The sequence below is a fragment of the Cryptomeria japonica genome, chromosome 9 (genome assembly GCF_030272615.1).
Source record: "Cryptomeria japonica chromosome 9, Sugi_1.0, whole genome shotgun sequence".
Taxonomy (NCBI): domain Eukaryota; kingdom Viridiplantae; phylum Streptophyta; class Pinopsida; order Cupressales; family Cupressaceae; genus Cryptomeria; species Cryptomeria japonica.
The window spans coordinates 236,195,047-236,217,931 of NC_081413.1; the positions used below are offsets into that span (position 1 = coordinate 236,195,047).

General features: G+C 35.7%; 1 protein-coding gene across 1 annotated transcript; it reads left to right on the forward strand.

The window, feature by feature from the left end:
* The first annotated feature begins 2,746 nt into the window (after positions 1–2,746).
* On the forward strand, positions 2,747–4,765 carry LOC131076967 (subtilisin-like protease SBT4.14). The gene is made up of 6 exons (XM_058014323.2): positions 2,747–3,067; positions 3,153–3,211; positions 3,475–3,699; positions 3,795–3,903; positions 4,046–4,259; positions 4,524–4,765. Exons 1-6 carry the CDS (start codon positions 2,747–2,749, stop codon positions 4,763–4,765), a joined length of 1,170 nt encoding a protein of 389 aa, XP_057870306.2.
* The last annotated feature ends 18,120 nt before the right edge of the window (positions 4,766–22,885 follow it).

The window sequence follows — 22,885 nt, forward strand, 5'->3', positions numbered from 1 at the left end:
ACTATATAAATCTATTAATTTTAATTTAACATTATTAAACTATATAACTCAATTAATTAATTAATAATAATTAAATCAAACAATAAACACAATACGACACGCGAGATAACAAAGGGAAACTCAAGATATCACTGACACTAAACAACAACTCACACTAAGATGCTAAACTGACAAGGGTGATCAGCTTAAACCTAGAGTGTAGAATGGGTTTCCATGTCATCTTCGATCAACTTGCCATTGGGATAACACACGCTCAAACCTGTGAAGCTAGGTGGAGTCGATGTTTGGTAACTACAAATCCTACATCCACAAATCCATGATACAATACATATAATATATCATACATGCAAGTGATAGAGAATCGCAATGGCATATCCTGCTCGCAATGAGTGATGTGACATCGTCCCTATCACGAAGACAGTAAAAGACACTCGCAAATAATCAAAAAATATCATAATCAATCTCACATCATGAATTAGGGTTAGTATATCATAAAATGCCATCAAATCAACATTAAGTAGACTAATCTATAACAAAGAGATCTATTGTTGTACAAAAGAGCTAGATGGCTTAGGGAGACACATTAATGGAGCCAAATGAACGAGTGAATCTAATCAGCATTTCAGGCCCTGTCTTAATTGAATTATGGCTAGATCTATTAGATTCACCCCCCTTTTTAATGTATTTGTCTATTAGGTAATATTAGTTGTTTTATTATCTTAATTGGTGAAACCCTAATTTCACCACCAATACAATACATATATTCGTGTCAGAGCACACGAGTAGAAAGGTAATCGGCACCACCAAAAATGTTTGTTAGTTTGTTTTCTTAGGTTTGACATCTCTCATTTTAGTTCATGGAAGCATGACTATGACTATAGAAGGTGAAAGAGAATGTTTTAAAATGAAGTCTCATTGCCTTTGTCTCACAAGATATCAAATTTAAGATCAATCAAACATTATGCGAATAGTGGAAATAATAGGAGCATAATTTACAAAGCCTTTCATTGTGAAAGAAGTAACTCATCTTATATGCTACAAGTTTGAAGGTGATAGATATAATCTTTCTTAAGGAAGGAGACTAAAGCTAATAAATCATCATTGGCTTGAAGACTATTTCAATACTTGGATAGCTTGCACTATACATCTTCATCTCTCAACTTCTTGCATTTCGTGTACAATTGCGAGCTTTGTTCAAACACTAGGTTCTTTATTCAAGGATTTATTGTAGACATTGACTAGAGCTCCCAAATTTCAAGAAGAGACTATTGCTCAAGGGTCACTTGAAATTTCTATAGAGGTGGTGAGAAAAGCACCATAGTTTCTTCTAAAGTATTACCAACACTAGTCAAATGACTATGAAATTTATGAATTGATTAAACGAAGAGAAAATGAATCTATCATGGGTAATGACAGATGAAACGGTTGAGGAATTCAGCAAAGAAATGATGTGATTTAGGTTATGTGATACATGAATAGAAGAAAATACAATTGGGAATAGAATCAACTATGTGAAAGAGCAGAATAAGCTCAAGCGGCCAGAGAAGAGAAATTGACTTGGATAGACATTGATGGAAATGAAAAACCTTTAATCAACAAAAACGACAAGCTTCGTGCAAGTAGGTGAATAGTAATGGAAGGAGTGGCTTATAATTAAATGATGGAGCAGCATTCCAAGACAGGGAATGACTATCATCGGTAACGACAAATGAAATGGCTGAGGAATTCGGTGAAGAAATAATGTGATTTTGTCATGCGATACATGAATATAAGAAAAGACAATTGGGAATAGAAGCAATCATGTGAAAGAGTAGAATAAGCTCAAGCGGCCAAAGAAGGGTAGTCGACTTGAGAATACATTTATCTTTAATAAGCAAAACCGTCCAGCTTCATGCAAGTAGGTGAATACAAGCGATAAGAATATCTTATAATGTGATGAGGGAGCAATGATCCAAGATAGGGGATAACTATCATGGGCCAATGCACAAGAAAAGAGGGTGTGTTGTATAGTTTTATGTGTGAGAGGAGAGTACTTGTGGGTCTCTGTAGGGCATCGGCCCAAGAGTAGTGCCCAGAGTGAGAGGACATTGAAGGCTATATTTGTATAAGATATGTTAGCAGATTTTTAATGTCTGCATTTGGTGGAATAAAATTTGATTATTTGATGTCAAGAAGCCTTTGTTTGTTTTGTGTATGAATTTTGAGATTGCAGGCAAAGTTTCTTACTGCTATATATATATATATATATATATATATATATATATATATATATATATATATATATATATATAAACTAGCCAAGATATATATATATATATATAAACTAGCCAAGATATATATATATATATATATAAACTAGCCAAGATATATATATATATATAAACTAGCCAAGATATATATATATATATATATATATAAACTAGTAAAGATAATCGTGCACCACAAAAGAATACAGACTACCTGAATACACATCTAGCCAAGATATATTAAATTTCTATAGTTACAAGTAAACTTCCTTGTATTACATAGCTGAAAGTATGGCTAACTTGGTAGGAAACTTGTGGGGGCAAAGTTTTATCGTAGCCATCATGTTGGACCATTAAGGGAGTTTTTGTCTCCAAGAGATGGACAAGGTCATGGAACACATACATCATCTATTGCTACTAGAAATCATATAAATAATGTCAGTTTTTATGGTATTGCTCAAGGAAATGCACGAGGTGGGATACTTGGTGCAAGGGTTGCGATGTACAAGGTTTATTGGGTTGATGGTTGTATGGAAGAAAATATTCTTGCAGCATTTGATGATGCCATCTATGATGGCATGGACGTCATTTCTGTTTCAATTGGATTTAATCGTCCTCTTAATTATTTTGAAGATAGTATTGCCATTGGTTCATTTCATGCAATTAAAAGGGGAATATTTGTATCAAATTCAGTTGGAAATTTTGGACTTGCTAGAGCATCAGTTACCAATTATTCTCCATGGTCTCTAACTGTGGTTGCAAGTACCATTGATCGTAAAATGGAATCTGAACTTCTTCTAGGAAACAACATATCTATAAAGGTAATTATTTAATATCAACCTTACTAATTTTGGGTTTTCTTCCCCATAACAAAATATGACTGCCTCACTCCTCTGATCTTTACAGGGAATTGCTGTAAACACAAATACAATGGAGCAACCATGGTATCCTATCATAAATGGAAGGTATGTTGGTAATGTTTCTCATGGCTTTATTTAACATGAATTTAGGTAATTAGTGTGATTTATTAAAATGATATCAAGTTTTTACAATTCATAATGTTGTTTAATATTTTTATTGAAATCTAAATAAAGAATATAATTTTTAATAATGTATTAAATGAAAAAGATACATAGATCAAATAAACGTCTTAAAATATAATTTTTTAAAATAATTTGAAATTGTGTAAGAAATCAAACTCATATTGTATTATATTTTAATTTTTCAGCAATTCTGACTTAAATGCTTTGAATCATATCGAAATGAAAGGAAAGATAGTTATTTGTGATGACTCTAGTGATTCCTCGGATTATACAGTTTATCTTGGTCGTGGTGCTGGTCTTATTAAAATTACAGATCAATTCAATGACATAGCTTGTGTATGGCAAAACCCTACAACAGTGATACCAACTAAGCAAGGAAAAGTTGTATTGTCTTACATCAATTCTACTAGGTAATTGGTTCACATAAATTATTTTTAATAAATAATTTAATATATTAACAATTATGGTAAACTATCATTTATAATTATTGATTACATTCTACTAGCTCTCTTGTTGCACGGATTCTTAAAACAACCACTCCCAAAGCACCGGCACCTATTGTAGCTTCTTTCTCATCTCGAGGTTACAATCCAATCATGTTCAATATTCTCAAGGTAAGCCTTTTATAATGCTAACTTGAAATTTAATTTATAAATTTCACCAACTCTAAAGTGTACAAGAAAAAAATCAAAACTATTAATAGAAAAGTTTAATGAGTAGCTAAATAACATGATATATGGATCTTTTTAAGGATAGCCTGATATTACAGCACCAAGGGTCGACATTCTTGCATCTTGGGCTAGAAATTCCTCGCTTACTGAGAGTCTAGGAGACACAAGGCACTCTGACTTCAATATAATATCAAGAACCTCCATGTCATGTCCACACAGTGCAGGAGTTGCAGGATTTGTTAAGTCATATCATAATAATTTGTCTCCTAGAGCTATCAAATCAGCTCTAATGACTACGGGTATTATTTTACTCAACCCTCTTTTAAAATGGATTATTCTTGTTTATATGCTTCTAAATATTACTATTCAATTAGGAATTTATGTAAACTCTTAAAATTAAATGTCTTCTTAAAGTATATAAATAAAACCACCCTTTGTATATTTATAGGGTGAATCTACCTTCGTTAACCTTGTTTATCACCCAAAAATGTTTATAATTACACTTTGAACTAAAAGTAAAAACATTATTCCAATTATCTAATAATTTAGTTCTTGTTATGTAGCATTGGTAATGGAACCCACATTAGTTGGAAATGGCGATGCCAAATTTGCGTATCGGGTAGGGCAGATAAATCCTATGAAGGCAATCGATCCAGGACTTGTGTATGACATAGGTGTAGATGGCTATGTCAATTTTCTTTTTAAGGAAGGCTATAATGATACCACTTTGCAGTTGGTTACAGGAAACTTCAGTAGTTGTGATTTTAAAGAGCCATCTAAAAATGGACCAAGAGAACTAAACTAGCCTTCAATAATGGTTGTTGCTATCCCAGGAGAACCTATTCAAGCTAAATTTCCTAGAATAGTTACCAATGTGGGAGTAGCAAAAAGTACATACATGACTACTATATCTACACCCTTTGGAATAAATGTGATAGTAGACCCAAACACATTATCATTTTCATCTTTAAACCAAAAATTATCATGCAATGTCACAATTGAAGGTGGGCCCATCCTTGCTGAAATATTTCTTTCAGGTGCCTTAACATGGAGCTATGGAAACTATAGTGTCACTATCTATGCTATTCCCAAATAGATTTCTATTTGAGTGACAACCTTTTCCATTAAGATGGTCAATTTTCCTCTATTCATTTGAATGAATATGGAAATCTTGCATTAGTAATTTAGGAAACCTTTTGAATCTTTGATTTTATGAAAAAAATTACTAAATCTTATAAATGGTATTAAACTCATATTTTGCACTATGATGTGATATAAATTACAATAGTCATTTAATATCTTATTGATCTAATAAATTGTAGATTAGTAATGCTGTGAAAATCAATCTTGATTTTAGATTATTTTAAGTTTTAATCATAGATTTGCTTAGATAACTATGTTCTTGAGTTTATATTTTTGGTGCAACATATATATTCCTATAAATAAAGGTTAAACACAACCAAACTACATACAATGATATAAATATCAAATGAAATTTAAATGTATTTTTTGTAATTCTTAAATCAATTATAAATATAATATTAAATTTTTGACAATATAATGCTTATTTTTCTTAATGCATTTAATTTTTAAACTAGCATAATAGGTTTTGTGGTCTTGTCAATGATATTAAAAAGTGAATGACTATAATTTTATTTTAGGCATGTGCCTAAAACACCAACATGAACATCCTTGGATTTTAAATATAAAAATATATGAATGATGAATAGTTACTTATTTCATTAAGTATTAGATCTATGATTATGGATTAAGTACATTGAATAGCTCTAATAATACTGAAAAAAAATTAGTGAAATAATCTCAACCTTTGTTCACCCTAGGTGGTAAATATTTGTGTTGAGAGTATTATCATTAAATTAAAAAAAACATATAAATGATGCATTCTAGGTTGTTCTTCTAAAGGTAATAAAATAATTTAATGCATTGTTTACATATTTAATATCAATATCCATTTACATTTTCTTCTTTATTTTCTCTTCTATCTTATGTACAAGACTTGTTTTTCACTTCTATCTTCAAGACATTAATTCTAAAAGGAACCTCATTCCCAATCTTCCAAAAGTAAATATATGTCTCTTTAGTATATTTATCAAATGCTTCACTAAAGTAAATATATGTACCAACTCAAGTTACTCTAATGATCATAATGATCATAATCTTCCAAAAGTAAATATATCTATCAACTCAAGTTACTCTAATAATCATAATCTTCCAAAAGTAAATATATGTACCAACTCAAGTTACTCTAATGATCATAAAGTGTTTATATCAAATGCTTCACTATTATGCGACATCTTGATTTCAGGAGCAACATAAATCAAAATAATTCCTTAACCTTTCTATCAATTGAATCCATGATGAAACAATGCCAAACTATTGTTAGGAAAATGAATTGTAGCTATATCCTTTATAAAAGTATCCCAAAATGTATGTTCCAACAAAAGAGTTTTCATGACACATTTTTATTTATACCATCTCTTTATCAATGACAACCAAATAATCTAGGTGGTAATGTCTAGGTGTTACAATTTTAAATTTTGTATGGTTTTCCATTATAATAGCTTCAACATTAACTCTCAAAAAAATTGATATATAAATAATTTATATGAAGCAAACTAGTGAATATACCACAGCTTCCTAGATAATAATTATTGTTTGGGAGATGAAAAAGAGTAATCCTCTCAATAAATTAAACCTTTTAATACAGCCTCTAGTAGATTTTTTAAGATATGAAGATATTTGAGAACTTAGGTTCTACATGATAGAGTAATGTGGCATAGGCTAATCTAAATTGTAACTTGATTTAAAATTATTATTACTATTAGTCATGGATTGACTATATTCCTACAATATAAGGCATTCGTATCTGATGGTTGCAACTAACCCAACACCTCAAATTTAACAATTATAAACATCTACATAAAGGTATAAGATTTTTGTGTGATTATCGTCATGGATCTTGAAGATGCAAAGGAGAAGCTTGATTTATCATCCATTTATCTTCCCTTTACTTTTTTTGTATAAAGATGAATTGATTATGTAATTTATTTATTCACAATGTTGTTAAAGGTGCAATGAATCGTACTTTCACCTATTAAATTTGAAATCGTTTGCTCGTACATCTAGAAATGTGTCAATTATCCATATGTTTACAGTTTATAATTATATATTTCTATCAAACTGGTATAATCTGAGTTAGTGATAATAAATTAGACTTATGTGTTATGACATTTGGACCCATTTTTTACTTTGTCGTAATGTTAGTTAAATACCTTTATCAATTTTAAGACCTTCATTGGGATTACCTATCAATTCTAGTGGAGCTCAAAGTATTGAAGACAACATATAGTCTACTCTCATTGGCATTTTCAAATCCTTGGTTCAATAATATGATTTTCATCTTACTTGGATTGAATTGAACTCCAACTCTATTTGTTGTGTCATCCCTTAGACCTGATAATAAAAAGAAAAAAGAACCAATAGAAACATGTAAAATTATGACCAATAACCTTATTTCACATCCAATGAATGCATTATTTTATTCCAACCAACTCGACTTCAAAACAACATCATTTTTACCTAATATTAAAAAATAAAAATGATATTTAGTTTAATATTTGTCATATTTAAATCCTAAATTTTTAATTATTGAATTAGTATGATATAGAATTCTATTGTTAAAAATTTCTACTCCTATCAACTAAATATGTTTATTTTTATCAAGGAGAAATGAACTTATTGCCACTTATAAAATAACTATTAAAAATAAGGTTCTAACTATTAATTGGACAATTAATCTATACTAAGGAAATATAATAGTGAAAAGTACATCTATTCATAGAAGTATAAATGATCATTTATGATTGTGATTCATATTTTTTATAGTTGTTTCAATCGTACAAAATTATTGTTATGCTATAAAGACGAATTCCATTACATAAATATTTCCACTATAGTTTTAAAACTTTATTTCTTATGATTCCTTATTTTTAGATTGATGAGTATTATTATTACTCTTTTAAGATGAATCAGTTATGGAGAATTGACATATTTGTTATTCTACAATAAGTATTATCTTGATTTGTTTAATGTCTATAGGTTTTCGTTCATTCTTGATAACCATTATAATCCATTTTAGTGTCTTCTTTTATCTACTATACATTTTTATGTTTTCATCAATTTTCTATGTTATATATGCAACACCATCTATCAATTAATATTTTCAAACTATAAGTTCACTTTCTATTTGACCCATAAATTATTTATGAGTTTAATTTTGTGAACTCTCACTTATGTGAAAGAGACGTGAGATTTAACCTTTTAGCATCCTATTTATATTCATTTATAATTCACATTATATTTTTTAATTTAAAGGATGAATTTATATTATAATAGCTCCTTGAATCTCTTCCATTAAGAAGAAATTTTAACTTTTGAATTTAACAGATCAAGTTCTATCTTGATAGTTTAATTTAATAATCAATTTTTAAGTACCAAGTGTAAACATAATACTCTTATAGGTTAATTAATAATACTTTAAATATGTGTCCAATTCGAACTTCCCTATTATGATTGGATAATTTTATTCTTCAAAAAAAGCTATCTAGAAAATTGGATACACAATACAAAATAAGAAACAAAAACTCAAAAATACATACTTTTTTCTTCCTAATGATACATTTACAAATAATACAAGGTTCATTGAATGGGGGGGAGAGGGTACTTTGTCTAATAGGGATGAACATAGTATCACAGAGAAAAAAAAAAAACTCTTGTAAATAGATACTCCCTTAAGGGGATTCAACACCTCCATAAATTTTACAACCTTTCCAACATATACCACACTATTTCTCCACGTTTTTATTCAAAACAATTAGGAGTACTCATACCCACAATATCTCCTTCTCAAAGAGGAAAATGCATCTCCTTAGATGTTTCACACCTCCCTCACCCAACACATGGGTTTCTCTCATCAACTTGGGGGAGCCTAACCCTTCACATACCTATCCCAAACACAAGAAAGGACACAACAAGAAACAAGAACACATACAAGATCTTTATTAACACATTTACAATAAAATGTTATGTTGCATCCTAAGAGAAATGTTCCTAGACCTCAAAAGAAAACTTTCACAAGATGAAGAGGGCTTGATGAATATTTCTCCAAGGCTCCTCTAAGCCCTTCCACAAAGCCTACAAGACTCCCAAGATAAAAATTCCCAAAAATAGATGCAAAAAAGAAAAAATAACCCATATAAAGACTCCAAGAAGGGTATAACTAATTGATCTCATATCACCTCCCTTCCTCAAATGAGGAGATGACACATGGATCTCAATCAGGTCTCCTCTCTTTTCCTCCCACATACCCCTAATGGTAGGTGGTCCCCAAAAATGATTATTGGGATGATAGGTGTACATTTTTACACTCTTCACCAAGGGGGTCGGGTTAATCACACATGAATTTGAGAGAGTGGGTTTGAAGTGACACATCATTTTCCTTCACCAATGAGTTCCAATTTCTTCACCCTCTTCCCAGTGGATTTGTGAAGAATAAAATCATGGCCCTAAAAACACTCAAAAAGAGAGGGAAAGTACACAATAATTTATAAAAGGGTATGTGCACCAAGTTGTGGTACCAAAAGGGGGTCTTAAGATGCCACTTTTTTCTAAAATTAGCAAATTCTGAACTTCAACGACAAATTAAAGATAGTTACACTCCAAATTTGAAGATGCAACAAGAACAAGAGTCAGAGTGCTTCAAGTCTACTTTCTAAACTACTAATTTTTTTCTAAAATGGTGGAGATTAAGGGCTTCAAAAAGGGGGGCCACAAAAAATGGTCATGTTTTTATGCAAAAAACATAACATAGCGTCTATTGTGGCCCCCATAAAATGTTAACTTTTTTTTTGAATTTTTGAAATCCCTTCAATGAGAAATTAGCTAACACCTTGTAGTTTATGCCAGATTTTTCAGCTAATTTTTTAATGAGTATATGATTTTTTTCTAATTTTTGAAGTGGACACATCCTGAAAAATAGAAATTTGAGCATGCTCCCCCCTAAAATCATTGAAAACTAATCAAAAATCAAAACTTTTTTTAAAAAATTATGTAGAATGGAGTCTAGTTTCTAAAAATGTAAGTTTTTTCAAAATCTGATGAATGTGTTAAAATCTATACCCAAAATAGTGCATGTTGGTTTTTGACAAAAAATGGACACACTAACAAAAGAAATTATAGATGAAAGACTTAACAAAATCAAAATTTGAAATAAATTACATTGTTGGATAGCTAAGAGGGAGCTCAAGTTTACCACAGTATTTTTTTTTAACTTCACTAAAACACGTGCAAACTTGACGGAGAGCACGACCAAAAATATGTCAAAATTTTTAATGTTTTGATAAAAACATGTCTCTAGCTTGAAATGGTCGTCCAAACCTTTGGGTTGGATGCCCAAGGCAAATCCAACCCATAGGTTTAGTGTTTCTCAAAGTGGGTCATTTGGTGTGCACCAAATATGGTGCTCTCCTTATTTGGCGCACGCCAAATATGGTGCTCGCCTTATTTGGCATGCACCAAATGTGATGAATGGATTTTTCCATTTGGCACGCGTCAAATAGGGAGAGAACCAAATGTGTACATAGAAACCCCCATCTCACCTCTCCCTTCTTTGTCTCCCTTCCCTCATAGTTCCATCTCTCTCTATGAACTAGATCTCATATTCTCTCTCTCCCCTTACCTCTTCTTGGGCTCTTCATTCTTATAGATACATACTCTTCTTTGTCCCTCCCCTCTCTAGCTCTCACAATTCCCTTATTATCCTATCCCTCAAGCTATCTCCCTCTTCATCCTTACACCCATCTAATTCCCTCTCTCACCTCTTTCCCTCAGTTTCTTCCTCACTCCCTCCTCTCTCTAGGTCCTAAGGGGTCATAGGACACCATATGACCCCTTAGGACACAATATGACCCCTAACGACACCTAAGGGGTTATATGGTGTCCTAAGGGGTCATAAGACACCATATGACCTCTTAGGTTACCATAGGAACCATAACGACACTATATTATATCCTAAGTGGTCATAGGACACCATATGACCCCTTAGGACACCATACAACCCATATCGATACCATATGGTGTCTTATTGGGTCATAGGACACCATATGACCCCTTAGGTGTCGTTAGGGGTCATATTGTGTCCTAAGGGATTATATGGTGTCCTTTGACCCCTTAGGACACCATATGACCCCTTAGTACATTGTATGGTGTCAATATGGTTCATATGGTGTCCTATGAGCCCTTAGACAGCATATGAGCCCCTAGTACACCATATGGGTTCAGTATGGTCTTATGGTGTGGGATGATCCCTTAGAACACCGTATGACCCCTTAGGACACCATACAACCCATAATGACAACATAAGGTGTCATAAGGAGTCATATGACCCGTTAAGACACAATATGATCCCTAACAACACCTAAGGGGTCATATGGTGTCCTATGACCCCATAGGACACCATATGACCCCTTACGACTCCATATGACCCCTTAGGACACCACGCAACCCATAATGACACCATATTGTGTCTTAAGGGGTCATATGGTGTCCCAAGCAGTCATAGGACACCATATGACCCCTTACAACACCATACAACCCATAATGAAACCATATTGTGTCCTAAGGGGTCATATGGTGTCTTAAGGGGTCATAGGACACCAGATGACCCCTTAGGACACCATGTGACCCCTTGGAACACCATATAGTGTCATTATGGGTTATATGGTGTCCTAAGGGGTCATATGGTATCCTAATAGGTCATATAGTGTCCTATGAGCCCTTAGGATACCACATAACCCCTTACATGTCGTTAGGGTTCACATTGTATCCTAAGAGGTCATATGGTGTCCTATGACCCCTTAGGACACTATATGGTGTCATTATGGGTCGTATGGTGTCCTAAGTAGTCATTAGGTGTCTTATGATCCCATAGGACACCATATGACCCATAATGACAACATAAGGTGTCCTAAGGGGTCATATTGTGTCTTAAGGGGTCATAACACACCATATGACTCGTTAAGACACAATATGATCCCTAACGACACCTAAGGGGTCATATGGTGTCCTATGACCCCATAGGACACCATATGACCCCTTAGGACACCATACGACCCATAACGATACCATATTGTGTCCTGAGGGGTCATATGGTGTCGTAAGGGGTCATAGGATGCCATATGACCCCTTACAACACCATGTGACCCCTTAGAACACCATATAGTGTCGTTATGGGTCATATGGTGTCCTAACAGGTCATATAGTGTCATGTGACCCCTTAGGATACCATATAACCCCTTACATGTCATTAGGGTTCACATTGTGTCCTAAGGGGTCATATGGTGTCCTATGACTCCTTAGGACACTATATGACCCATTAGGACACCATATGGTGTCATTATGGGTTATATGGTCTCCTAAGGGGTCATATGGTGTCTTAAGGGTTCATAGCACACCATATGACCTGTTAAGACACAATATGATCCCTAACGATACCTAAGGGGTCATATGATGTCCTATGACTCCATAGGACACCATATGACCCCTTAGGACACCATATTGTATCCTAAGGGGTCATATGGTGTCCTAAAAGGTCATAGGACACCATATGACCCCTTACGACACCATGTGACCCCTTAGAACACCATATAGTGTCGTTATGGGTCATATGGTTTCCTAAGGGGTCATATGGTGTCCTAATGGGTCATATAGTGTCCTATGAACCCTTAGGATATCAAATAACCCCTTACATATCGTTAGGGTTCACATTGTGTCCTAAGGGGTCATATGGTGTCCTATAACCCCTTAGGACACCATATGACCCATTAGGACATCATATGGTGTCATTATGGATCATATGGTGTCCTAAGGGGTCATATGGTGTCTTAAGGGGTCATAGCACACCATATGACCCGTTAAGACACAATATGATCCCTAACGACACCTAAGGGGTCATATGGTGTCCTATCACCCCATAGGACACCATATGACCCCTTAGGACACCATACGACCAATAACAACACCATATTGTGTCCTAAGGGGTCATAGGACACCATATGACCCCTTACAACACCATGTGACCCCTTACAACACCATATAGTGTCATTATGGGTCATATGGTGTCCTAAGGGGTCATATGGTGTCCTAAGGGGTCATATAGTGTCCTATGACCCCTTAGGATACCATATAACCCCTTACGTGTCGTTAGGGTTCACATTGTGTCCTAAGGGGTCATGTAGTGTCCTATGACCCCTTAGGACACTATATGACCCCTTAGGACACCATATGGTGTCATTATGGGTCGTATGGTGTCCTCAGGGATCATATGGTGTCTTAAGGGGTCATAACACACCATATGACTTGTTAAGACACAATGTGATCCCTAACGACACCTAAGGGGTCATATGGTGTCCTATGGCCCCATAGGACACCATATGACCCCTTAGGACACCATACGACCCATAACGACATCATATTGTGTTCTAAGGGGTCATATGGTGTCCTAAGGGGTCATAGGACACCATATGACCCCTTGGGACACCATACAACCCATAAAGACACCATATTGTGTCCTAAGGGGTCATATGGTGTTATAACGGGCCATATAGTGTCTTATGACCCCTTAGGATACCATATAACCCCTTACGTGTTGTTAGGGTTCACATTGTTTCCTAAGGGGTCATATGGTGTCCTATGACCCCTTAGGACACTATATGGCCCCTTAGGACACCATATGGTGTCATTATGGGTCGCATGGTGTCCTAAGGGGTCATATGGTGTCTTAAGGGGTCATAACACACCATATGACTTGTTAAGACACAATATGATCCCTAACGAGACCTAAGGGGTCATATGGTGTCCTATGGCCCCATAAGACACCATATGACCCCTTAGGAACCATATGACCTATAACAACATCATATTGTGTCCTAAGGGGTCATAGGACACCATATAACCCCTTATGACACCATACGATCCATAACGACACCATATTGTGTCCTAAGGGGTCATATGGTGTCTTGAGGGGTCATCACACACCATATGACCCATTAAGATACAATATGATCCCTAACGATACTTAAGGGGTCATATGGTGTCTTAAGGGGTCATAGGACACCATATGACCCCTTACGACACCATACAACCTATAACGACACCATATTGTGTCCTAAGGGGTCATATGGTGTCTTAAGGGGTCATAGGATACCATATGACCCCTTACAACACCATATGACCCATAACGACACCATATTGTGTCCTAAGGGGTCATATGGTGTCTTAAGGGGTCATAACACACCATATGACCTGTTAAGACACAATATGATCCCTAACGACACCTAAGGGGTCATATGGTGTACTATGACCCCTTAGGTGTCCATACGACCCATAAAGACACCATATTGTGTCCTAAGGGGTCATATGGTGCCCTAAGGGGTCATAGGACACCATATGACCCCTTACGATACTATATGACCCCTTAGGACACCATATGACCCATAACGACACCTTATTATGTCCTAAGGGGTCATATGGTGTCCTAAGGGGTCATAGGACACCATACGACCCCTTAGGACACCATACAACCCATAACGACACTGTATTGTGTCCTAAGGGGTCATAGGATACCATATGACCCCTTACGACACCATATTGTGTCCTAAGGGGTCATATGGTGTCCTATGACCCCTTAGGACACAATATGGTGTCATTATAGGTCGTATGGTATCATAAGGGGTCATATGGTAGGGGTCATAGGACATCATATGACCCCTTACGACACCATACAACCCATAACGACACCATATTGTGTCCTAAGGGGTCATATGGTGTCCTAAGGGGTCATAGGACACCATATGACCCCTTACGACACCATACGACCCATAACGACACCATATTGTGTCCTAAAGAGTCATATGGTTTAATTTTTATGGTTATGGCTATCAAACTATAGGGTATAGAGTATAGATTATAGGGTTTTATCAAAGGTTAAAAAATTTCAATGGAAGTCATTTGGCGCTAGCCAAATGAGCTGCACAAAAAAAATGGTTATAGGGTATAGAGTAGAAATTTATGAAAGGTTAAAAAAATTCAATGGAAGTCATTTGGCTAGCACCATATTTGGCGCTAGCCAAATGAGATGCACTAAAAAACGGTTATATGGGACCCTTGACCCGTGATCCAAGCCCACATTCTCTCATTTTGTCCTCTTTCTGCACATGATCAAACAAAAAAATGCTTTTTGCTTGGTGTTGACATTTTATGCAAGGTTATTTTATACATTCCATTGGGTCTCCACCACCTTTTTTTCATTTGGCAACGTCAAAGAGGAAGAACAAAGTTTTTTTATCAAATTTGAATAATTGAGGTAATATTTTCTTGTTTTTTAGAATTCAAATACTTATTAAGTGTTATTTTGTTTAAATGTTCGAATAAAAGTGTCAAACAACATTGATTATAAACCTATTAGATTTACATTAGATTTAACAATGCATTTGAAGGAAGTTGCATAAGAAAATTATTTGTTTAGTGGTTTAAAACAAAATTTGCAATTTCATACATCCTTTATAAGATCTTATGAAATAATTTCAATTTCATATATCCATTCTAACATATGCATAATTAGGACAGTCATAGATGTATAATTAGGACAATCATAGATGCATAATTTCACTTTAATCTCTTTTACGTGCACGTACATGTAGAAATCACCATCATGTCGAGGAAACGACCAAAAAATGTAACACCGGAAGAGTGTGAAGCTAAGAATGCAAAAAAAAAGAGAAGGAATGAAGCAACTTCGTGAACAAAGGAAATTGAATACCATAGAAGAAGAGGTACCAATTGAAGAAGAACATGAAATATCCATCCAATCTAAGAGAGAGACAAAATTGACCACACAAAGGCAATGGATGCAAAACCTTCATGCAATGAGACAATTAATCCCGAGGTTGAGAGCAAGTCTACCACAATTCAAGTTGAAGGCACCCCATCTCTTACATCTCAAGTTGAAGGCACACCATCTCTTATTGGCACACCGTTGGTGTCCACAACATCTCATATTGAATGCACACCCTCTATGACATTTGACGTTGCAATTACTTCACAACTGACATCAAGTATTAGAGCTACAACATCTTGTACACCTCAATTTCAAGGTATGTCATTATTTTTATCTTCGGTTGAAGGTATGCCACCTATCCCTAATGTTGTTGACATTCCTAATCTTGAGGTAACTCAAAGTTTGAGAACACCTCCTATAGTTTTGCATAAAAAGCTAAGTATTTGATTGATATTGATGCTAATGTTTTGAAACCAATGGTTGACAAGATTCGGAAGCGTACTTGTCAAAGACATGCTAACCGGATATGGAAAATATTTTTTGAGCCTTTAAATGAGACAGGAAGATGTCAACTATTTGTTGAAATGATGAGAAATCTGAAATTTAGGCCTATAATGAATATTCTTGGGCTAAGAACATCGATTGAATCAAGAGCAACAAATCTATTGTGAAGAATCTGATGAATTCATATGATACTGTTGGTTCTAACTCATGCACAAAAGATAGTAATTCCACACGACGTGTCATTACATCAACAATTGTAAGCACTCAAACTAAGAAAGATCACCTCCTTAGAAAGACAACTAAACAATTAAAGATAAGTAGACAAACTCTAATGAGAGCTATGGGAAGGCGACAAAGAGCAGAGGATCCATATAACAATGAGTTATGGGCATTTTCCAGTAGATTACCACAGAAAGATAAAGCAATTGTTGAAGCCTTGAGATCCCTAATTGAAGATTTTTGGAAGAATAACACAAGGGTCTCTCCAAATCAAAGAGATGTTGTAAGAAGGAGGATTGGTAGTAAAATCCATGATCCACATCCGAAACATTTTTAGGATATGACTCAAACACAATTTTTTGCCAAGTTTCAATGTATGTATCCTCAAATAAAAATTAGTCAAAGATTATTTGAAATGGTAAAGCCTTTTTACGTCAAATTAAATCACACACACACAACTTCTTGTTGTAGAGTACATATTGAATTTTCTAACCATTATGATGTTTATCAATGCTATGTATAGATTTGCATGCTAACAATGTTTTGCAGGAATGTAACATAAATGGTCCACTGACATCTTCAAGGGAATTCATATCTAGCATCTTATGTGAAAAAGTAGATGGTCAAGTATATTACAATAAGTGTTGCTTGGATGGCACATGTGTTGATTGTGGTGGATTGCGACATTTACAAATTTGTCAACATATGGATATTGGACAAGAAATTGGTGATGAATTAGTAGAATTTGGAAAATATAAGACAGTGGCCTACATGCTAAAAGATGGAATAGAAGCAAAAAGGTGTGAATTGGCTAGTGAAAAGATTCCAGTGTATTGGTTTATGGGCATCTTTCATGAGAATATAGTGTATGAGTATGCAAGGCATAACCATCGAGCTCATTGGTTGGACTCACAATTTAAGTTATGCAAGGACACATTTCCACTTCGTACAATCATTTCAATTGTTGACTTTGCAGAGAACTACACACTACAACCGCAGAACAAGGTGCAATCACAATATTACAACTCCACACAAGTTGCCATATTTGTGCATATAGCCTCCATTCATGCACATGATGGTATGGAAGAGGATAGGAAAATATTGAGGGAGTATCATTTTTACATCAGTGATGATCGCTCACACTCTACAGAGTTTGTACAAGGTTGTTTTCAGATATTCTATGATGATTTGGCTAGTCGAGGCATATCATTCCGTTAACATATCATATGGTCAGATAATTGTGGATTGCAATTTAAGAACTCTCAGATGTTTAATTGGTTGAGTAGGATGCATAATTTGACTGCTATTCAACATATGTGGAATTTCTCTAAGGTTGGGCATGGAAAAGGGGAGCATGATGGTGCAGGAGCATGTATTAAAAGATCTTTAGTACAACAAGAGTTAAAGTACAAAGGGAATGCAAACTTGAAAGATGCAAAATCAATTGTTCAATGGTGCAATGGTGCAATTGGTCCAGGTAATCAAGGTAAGTATTTAGTTCACAGATTTTTTTGGTTGGTAGATGATACTAGCATTGCAAACGTAGAAGATTGTTGTACATTAACAGGATCGAGTGAGCTACACTCTTTCAAAAGCTCTAATGCATGTTCATGGACTATCCATACGTAGAAGATGGCATGTTATTGTTCTTCATGTAGAGATGGTGCCTATAATGAGTGTGAGTCAAAGGAGTGGGTGGATGAATGGTGTATGAGGCCTCTAATCCCACTTGAGACATACCAACCTCTGAGTGCACTACAACTCACACAAATGGAAGCATCAATTGACTTTGACCATGTGTCAAATTTAGTCCAACTAGGTAAATTATCCACATGCAATTTTTTGTACTTTAATATTTTACCTTAGTTGTTTGCAAAATTCTTCTCACTTTATCATTGCAGGGCATGTTTATGCAGTAATTGAAGCTGAAGACAATGAAGAAGGAACAAATTATTACCTGTGTCGTTGTGTGGACGCAAAAAAGAAATTGGATCGCCCTGTGGTAGATGGAGAAAATATTGAGTACCCCACAAGATTAGTAGTTGTTACTGGTACATGGCTTAGAAGGTACCCAGTGAAGAAGTCTAACTTGTGGTTGTTTGAGGACTTCGAGACACATAGAAAGATTCTTCATTATTCTAACCTTCTTGTAGCTTCAAATATTCATTTGATCAAATATGGGGGTAGACCACTAAACAAGAACCTATGGAAGGTTCGTGAGTCTGACCATGAGGCCATAATAGACATGATAAAGAGTAGAGCAGATCCAAATGGTTCATTGGATTAAATGTAAATGTAAAAAATTGTAATATCAATCTTATTTGGATATATGTACATGACTTGTATTTTTGACTACTCAAGGCATTGTAATATAAAAATTTGTGTTTTTGTCTTGTTTTGTGTGATTTTATGTAAATAATGTCATTTTGGACCATTAGAGATCACATGGGATCATTTCATGAAGTATACCCTGCTAATATGGTAAAAGATATAAAAATTGCTTATTTGTTGTCAATCACTCAAAGTGTGAAAAATTGTCAAAATTTGGCATGGTTTTTCTCGATGTTAGTGACATGTAAGAATGATCCGTCTAATCCTGTGGGGTCATGTTATGGAACTCTAAAAAATCCTCTATCGGTTTTGGTAGACTCGTATCCAGTTGCTCGTGGCAACTCTTTCTCGGTTGCGACAAAAAGTGTCAGATGAGTTTAATGAAAAGTTGCACAATGCCTCATCTTTCAATCCACTCGTCGTGGCACCGAACCATCAGCTCGTACATGTTGGGGTGGTCGGTTTTATGCTAGGAATGCCTTCTTTTTGCTATCCAACTCGCCCGATCATTGCAGGCCACACCCTAGCAACAAAATCGCCTAAGTGCTCAAATTGCTCAAAGTTCTCAATATTTGGCATCACATTTCTCAGTGCCCATTAATCATAGGAATGATCTATCTGATCCTACGGGGTCATTTTATGGCACTTTAAAAATTCCTCTCTTTTTTTTGGTAGACTCGTATCCAGTTAGTCATGGCGACACTTTCTCGGTTGCGACAAAAAGTGTCATATGAGTTCAATGAAAAGTTGCACAATGCCCCATCTTTCAATCCACTCGTTGTGGCACTGCACCATCAGCTCGTACCTGTCAGGTTGGTTGGGTTTATGCTAGGAATACCTTCTTTTTTCTCTCCAACTCGCCCAATCGATGCGGGCCACACCCTAGTAGCGAAATCGCCTAAGTGCTCAAGTTGCTCAAAGTTGTCAATATTCGACATCACGTTTCTAGATGCCCGTTATTCATAAGAATGATCCATCTGATCCTGCAGGGTCATTTTATGGCACTCTAAAAAATCCTCTCTCAGTTTCGGTAGACTCGGATCCAGTTGCTTGCGGCGACACTTTCTCGGTTGCGACAAAAAGCGTCAAATGAGTTCAATGAAAAGTTGCACAATGCCCCATCTTTAAATCCACTCCTCATGACACTGAACCATCAGCTCGTACGCGTCAGGTGGCTGGGTTTATGCTAGGAATGCCTTCTTTTTTCTCTCCAACTCACTCAATCGTTGCGGGCCACACCCTAGCAGCGAAATCGCCTAAGTGCTCAAGTTGCTCAAAGTTTTCAATATTCGGCATCATGTTTCTCAATGCTCATTAATCATAAGAACAATCCATCTAATTTTGTGAGGTCATGTTATGGTACTCTAAAAAAGCCTCTCTCAATTTCGGTAGACTCGGATCCAATTGCTCATGGAGACACTCTCGGTTGTGATAAAAAGCGTCAGATGAGTTCAATGAAAAATTGCACAATCCCCCATCTTTCAATCCACTCATCGTGGCACCAAACCGTCAACTCGTACGCATCGGGGTGGCCGGGTTTATGCAAGGAATGCCTTCCTTTTTCTCGCCAACTCGCTCGATTGTTGTGGGACACACTCTAGCAGCGAAATCGCCTAAGTGCTCAAATTGCTCAAAGTTGTCAATATTAGGCATCGCGTTTCTTAGTGCCCATTAATTATAAGAATGATCTATCTAATCCTGCGAGGTCATGTTATGGCACTATAGAAAAGCCTCTCTCAGTTTCGGTAGACTCGTATCCCATTGCTCGTGGCGACACTTTCTTAGTTGCGACAAAAAGCGTTAGATGAGTTCAATGAAAAGTTGCTATAGCATCCTAAAATTGCGAAACTTGCAATTTTGACTGCATTTGGGTCTTCACGATGGCGATGCAACACAGAACCTGAATGGAGACCCCGAAACTTGTTCATGACATCAAAAACTGCATTTTTCAGCACCCTGGCCTGATCCTCCTTGCACCCTGCTGTCCCTGGAGGTGGGACCATGGCGCCTAGCGCCCTGGTCCTTCAGGACTAGGGTGCCCAGCGCCCTGGTCCCCCAGGACCATGGTGCCCCGTGCCCTGGTCCTTGGCCCTATTTTGGGCCCAGTCTCTTTTGGGGCATCGGGTCTTTAAGTTTGCAAATTGGAAAATATTGTTTCTAGGTCGGCCTAAGGTCGGAAAAATCAGTCTATCAGCCCTAATTGACAAGTATATAAACTACATTTCCTCTCTCAAAAAGGAGGGAGGACATATGTGTGAAAAAGGCGGAAGCGATATTCAAACATTAAAACATTCAAGCATTCAAGCATTCCTTCAAGCAATTGAGTATTCTAAGTCTCCATTCAAGGCTAAGTGTTGCATTCAAGACAAGGATTCAACCATTGAAGAGGAGATCACATACAACATACAACATACTACATACATTACACCTTCGCATGTAAGAATACAAACATTCTTACAACAAGGTATCAGTACTTGTTTACATTACAAACATTTACATTTCAGCATTCTCATTTCTTGGTTAATTCCAAAACTGGGGTTTGACCTAAAGGCAAACCCCTCATCCCTAACCCCCCAATCATCCTCTCTTTTCTGTGTGTAGGTTGCAGGTACGCGGCTATAATTGAAGATCTGGAATCCTTGTGCAGAGACGAACAGATCCCCCTTCGTTTCGCGGATTTTTCGGAGGACCGTGTGCACGCCGGGCGCCATCATCCCGTCAACTTTCGCTCAAATTTGTAGAACAGCACCGTCTCAACATTTTACTGCTAATTCCAGGTTTGTAGCTTCATCCCATATCCCTATCTCTGTTTATAAGCGAATATTTCCTACTTTACATGCATTCCTAGTTCAATCATTCTATCTACATTCTTTACAAAAGAGGGTATCCTTGATGTCTTAACCCTTGAAACTCATTTAGAATCCAATCTTACATTGTGTGGGATTGGATCTTGTGGGTTTCAACCCCTCTTTTGAATGTAAAGTCTCTCCTAAGTGAAAACCATCAACCCTAGTGACTCTCCCTTCTCTCTCCTCGGAGTTGGGGAGGGGAGAACAACTAGGGTTCGATTTTTCCGCTTTACATTTTGGTGAACCCGACGTGAACATCCTCATTCTGATTATTCATGGTTAGATCTGAAAATTTTGTTTCCTTAATTACATTTCCATGTTTGATCTTTTGCAAAATTTTAGAGGCTGATTGCATAAAAACCCTAAAATTTTCTTTTTAGTAATTGAGCTTGTGAAATGTTTAATTATTAATACTTGCTTCAGATCTACCTTTCTATTGCAAATTATCAATTCATATTTGTGCTTTAATTTTGAAAATTAAGTGGTTAAATGTCAAAACCCTAATTTTTAAAACCTTCTTGATTCAACATTTGACTGATAATTTCACTAATCAAAACACTTCCAAATCGGCTGTAACTTTGGATTCCGCAATAAAATCACAATATCTTTCTTCCCTGAAAATTTGGAAAAAAGTTGCGAGGACCGTGTGCACCCCGAGTGCCATCGTCCCCGACAATTTTTTCGAAATTTTGGGAGCTAGATCTTACTATATTTTTCTGCTAAAATCCAGAATTTTGGCTGATTTTATCAATTTTAACACTTTCAAAATTACAGTCAAAGTTGGTCTAGCGATTGCTTGGATTGAGGCTTCTAATCATTCAAAAATTGTTGAAATTGAAATTCATATCAAAATTGTGTTTCTTACAATCCTAAATCTGAAAAGTGTGTTGGCATTCATCCGAAATTTCAATGTTTTATTCAAATTTTTGCAGTTTGTGACTTTTGAAATTAAGTGTTTAATTGCAACAACTCTGATTTCCGCTTTCAAATTTGAATTTTGCATGAAATTGAGTCAATTTTTAAATTTCAAAACTTGCATTGCTTTTAGTATTCCCTCTAAAATCATAAAATTCATAATTTCAGTTTCCCCCTCTTTTTCAAAATTCAA

What these genes read in the sequence shown, in the direction of transcription:
- LOC131076967 (XM_058014323.2), top strand. Translation starts at nt 2,747, where the DNA reads ATGTACAAGGTTTATTGGGTTGATGGTTGTATGGAAGAAAATATTCTT. An exon ending in GAAACAACATATCTATAAAG is followed by an intron (nt 3,068 to 3,152) that starts GTAATTATTTAA and finishes TGATCTTTACAG; the next exon opens with GGAATTGCTGTAAACACAAA. An exon ending in TCTTACATCAATTCTACTAG is followed by an intron (nt 3,700 to 3,794) that starts GTAATTGGTTCA and finishes ACATTCTACTAG; the next exon opens with CTCTCTTGTTGCACGGATTC.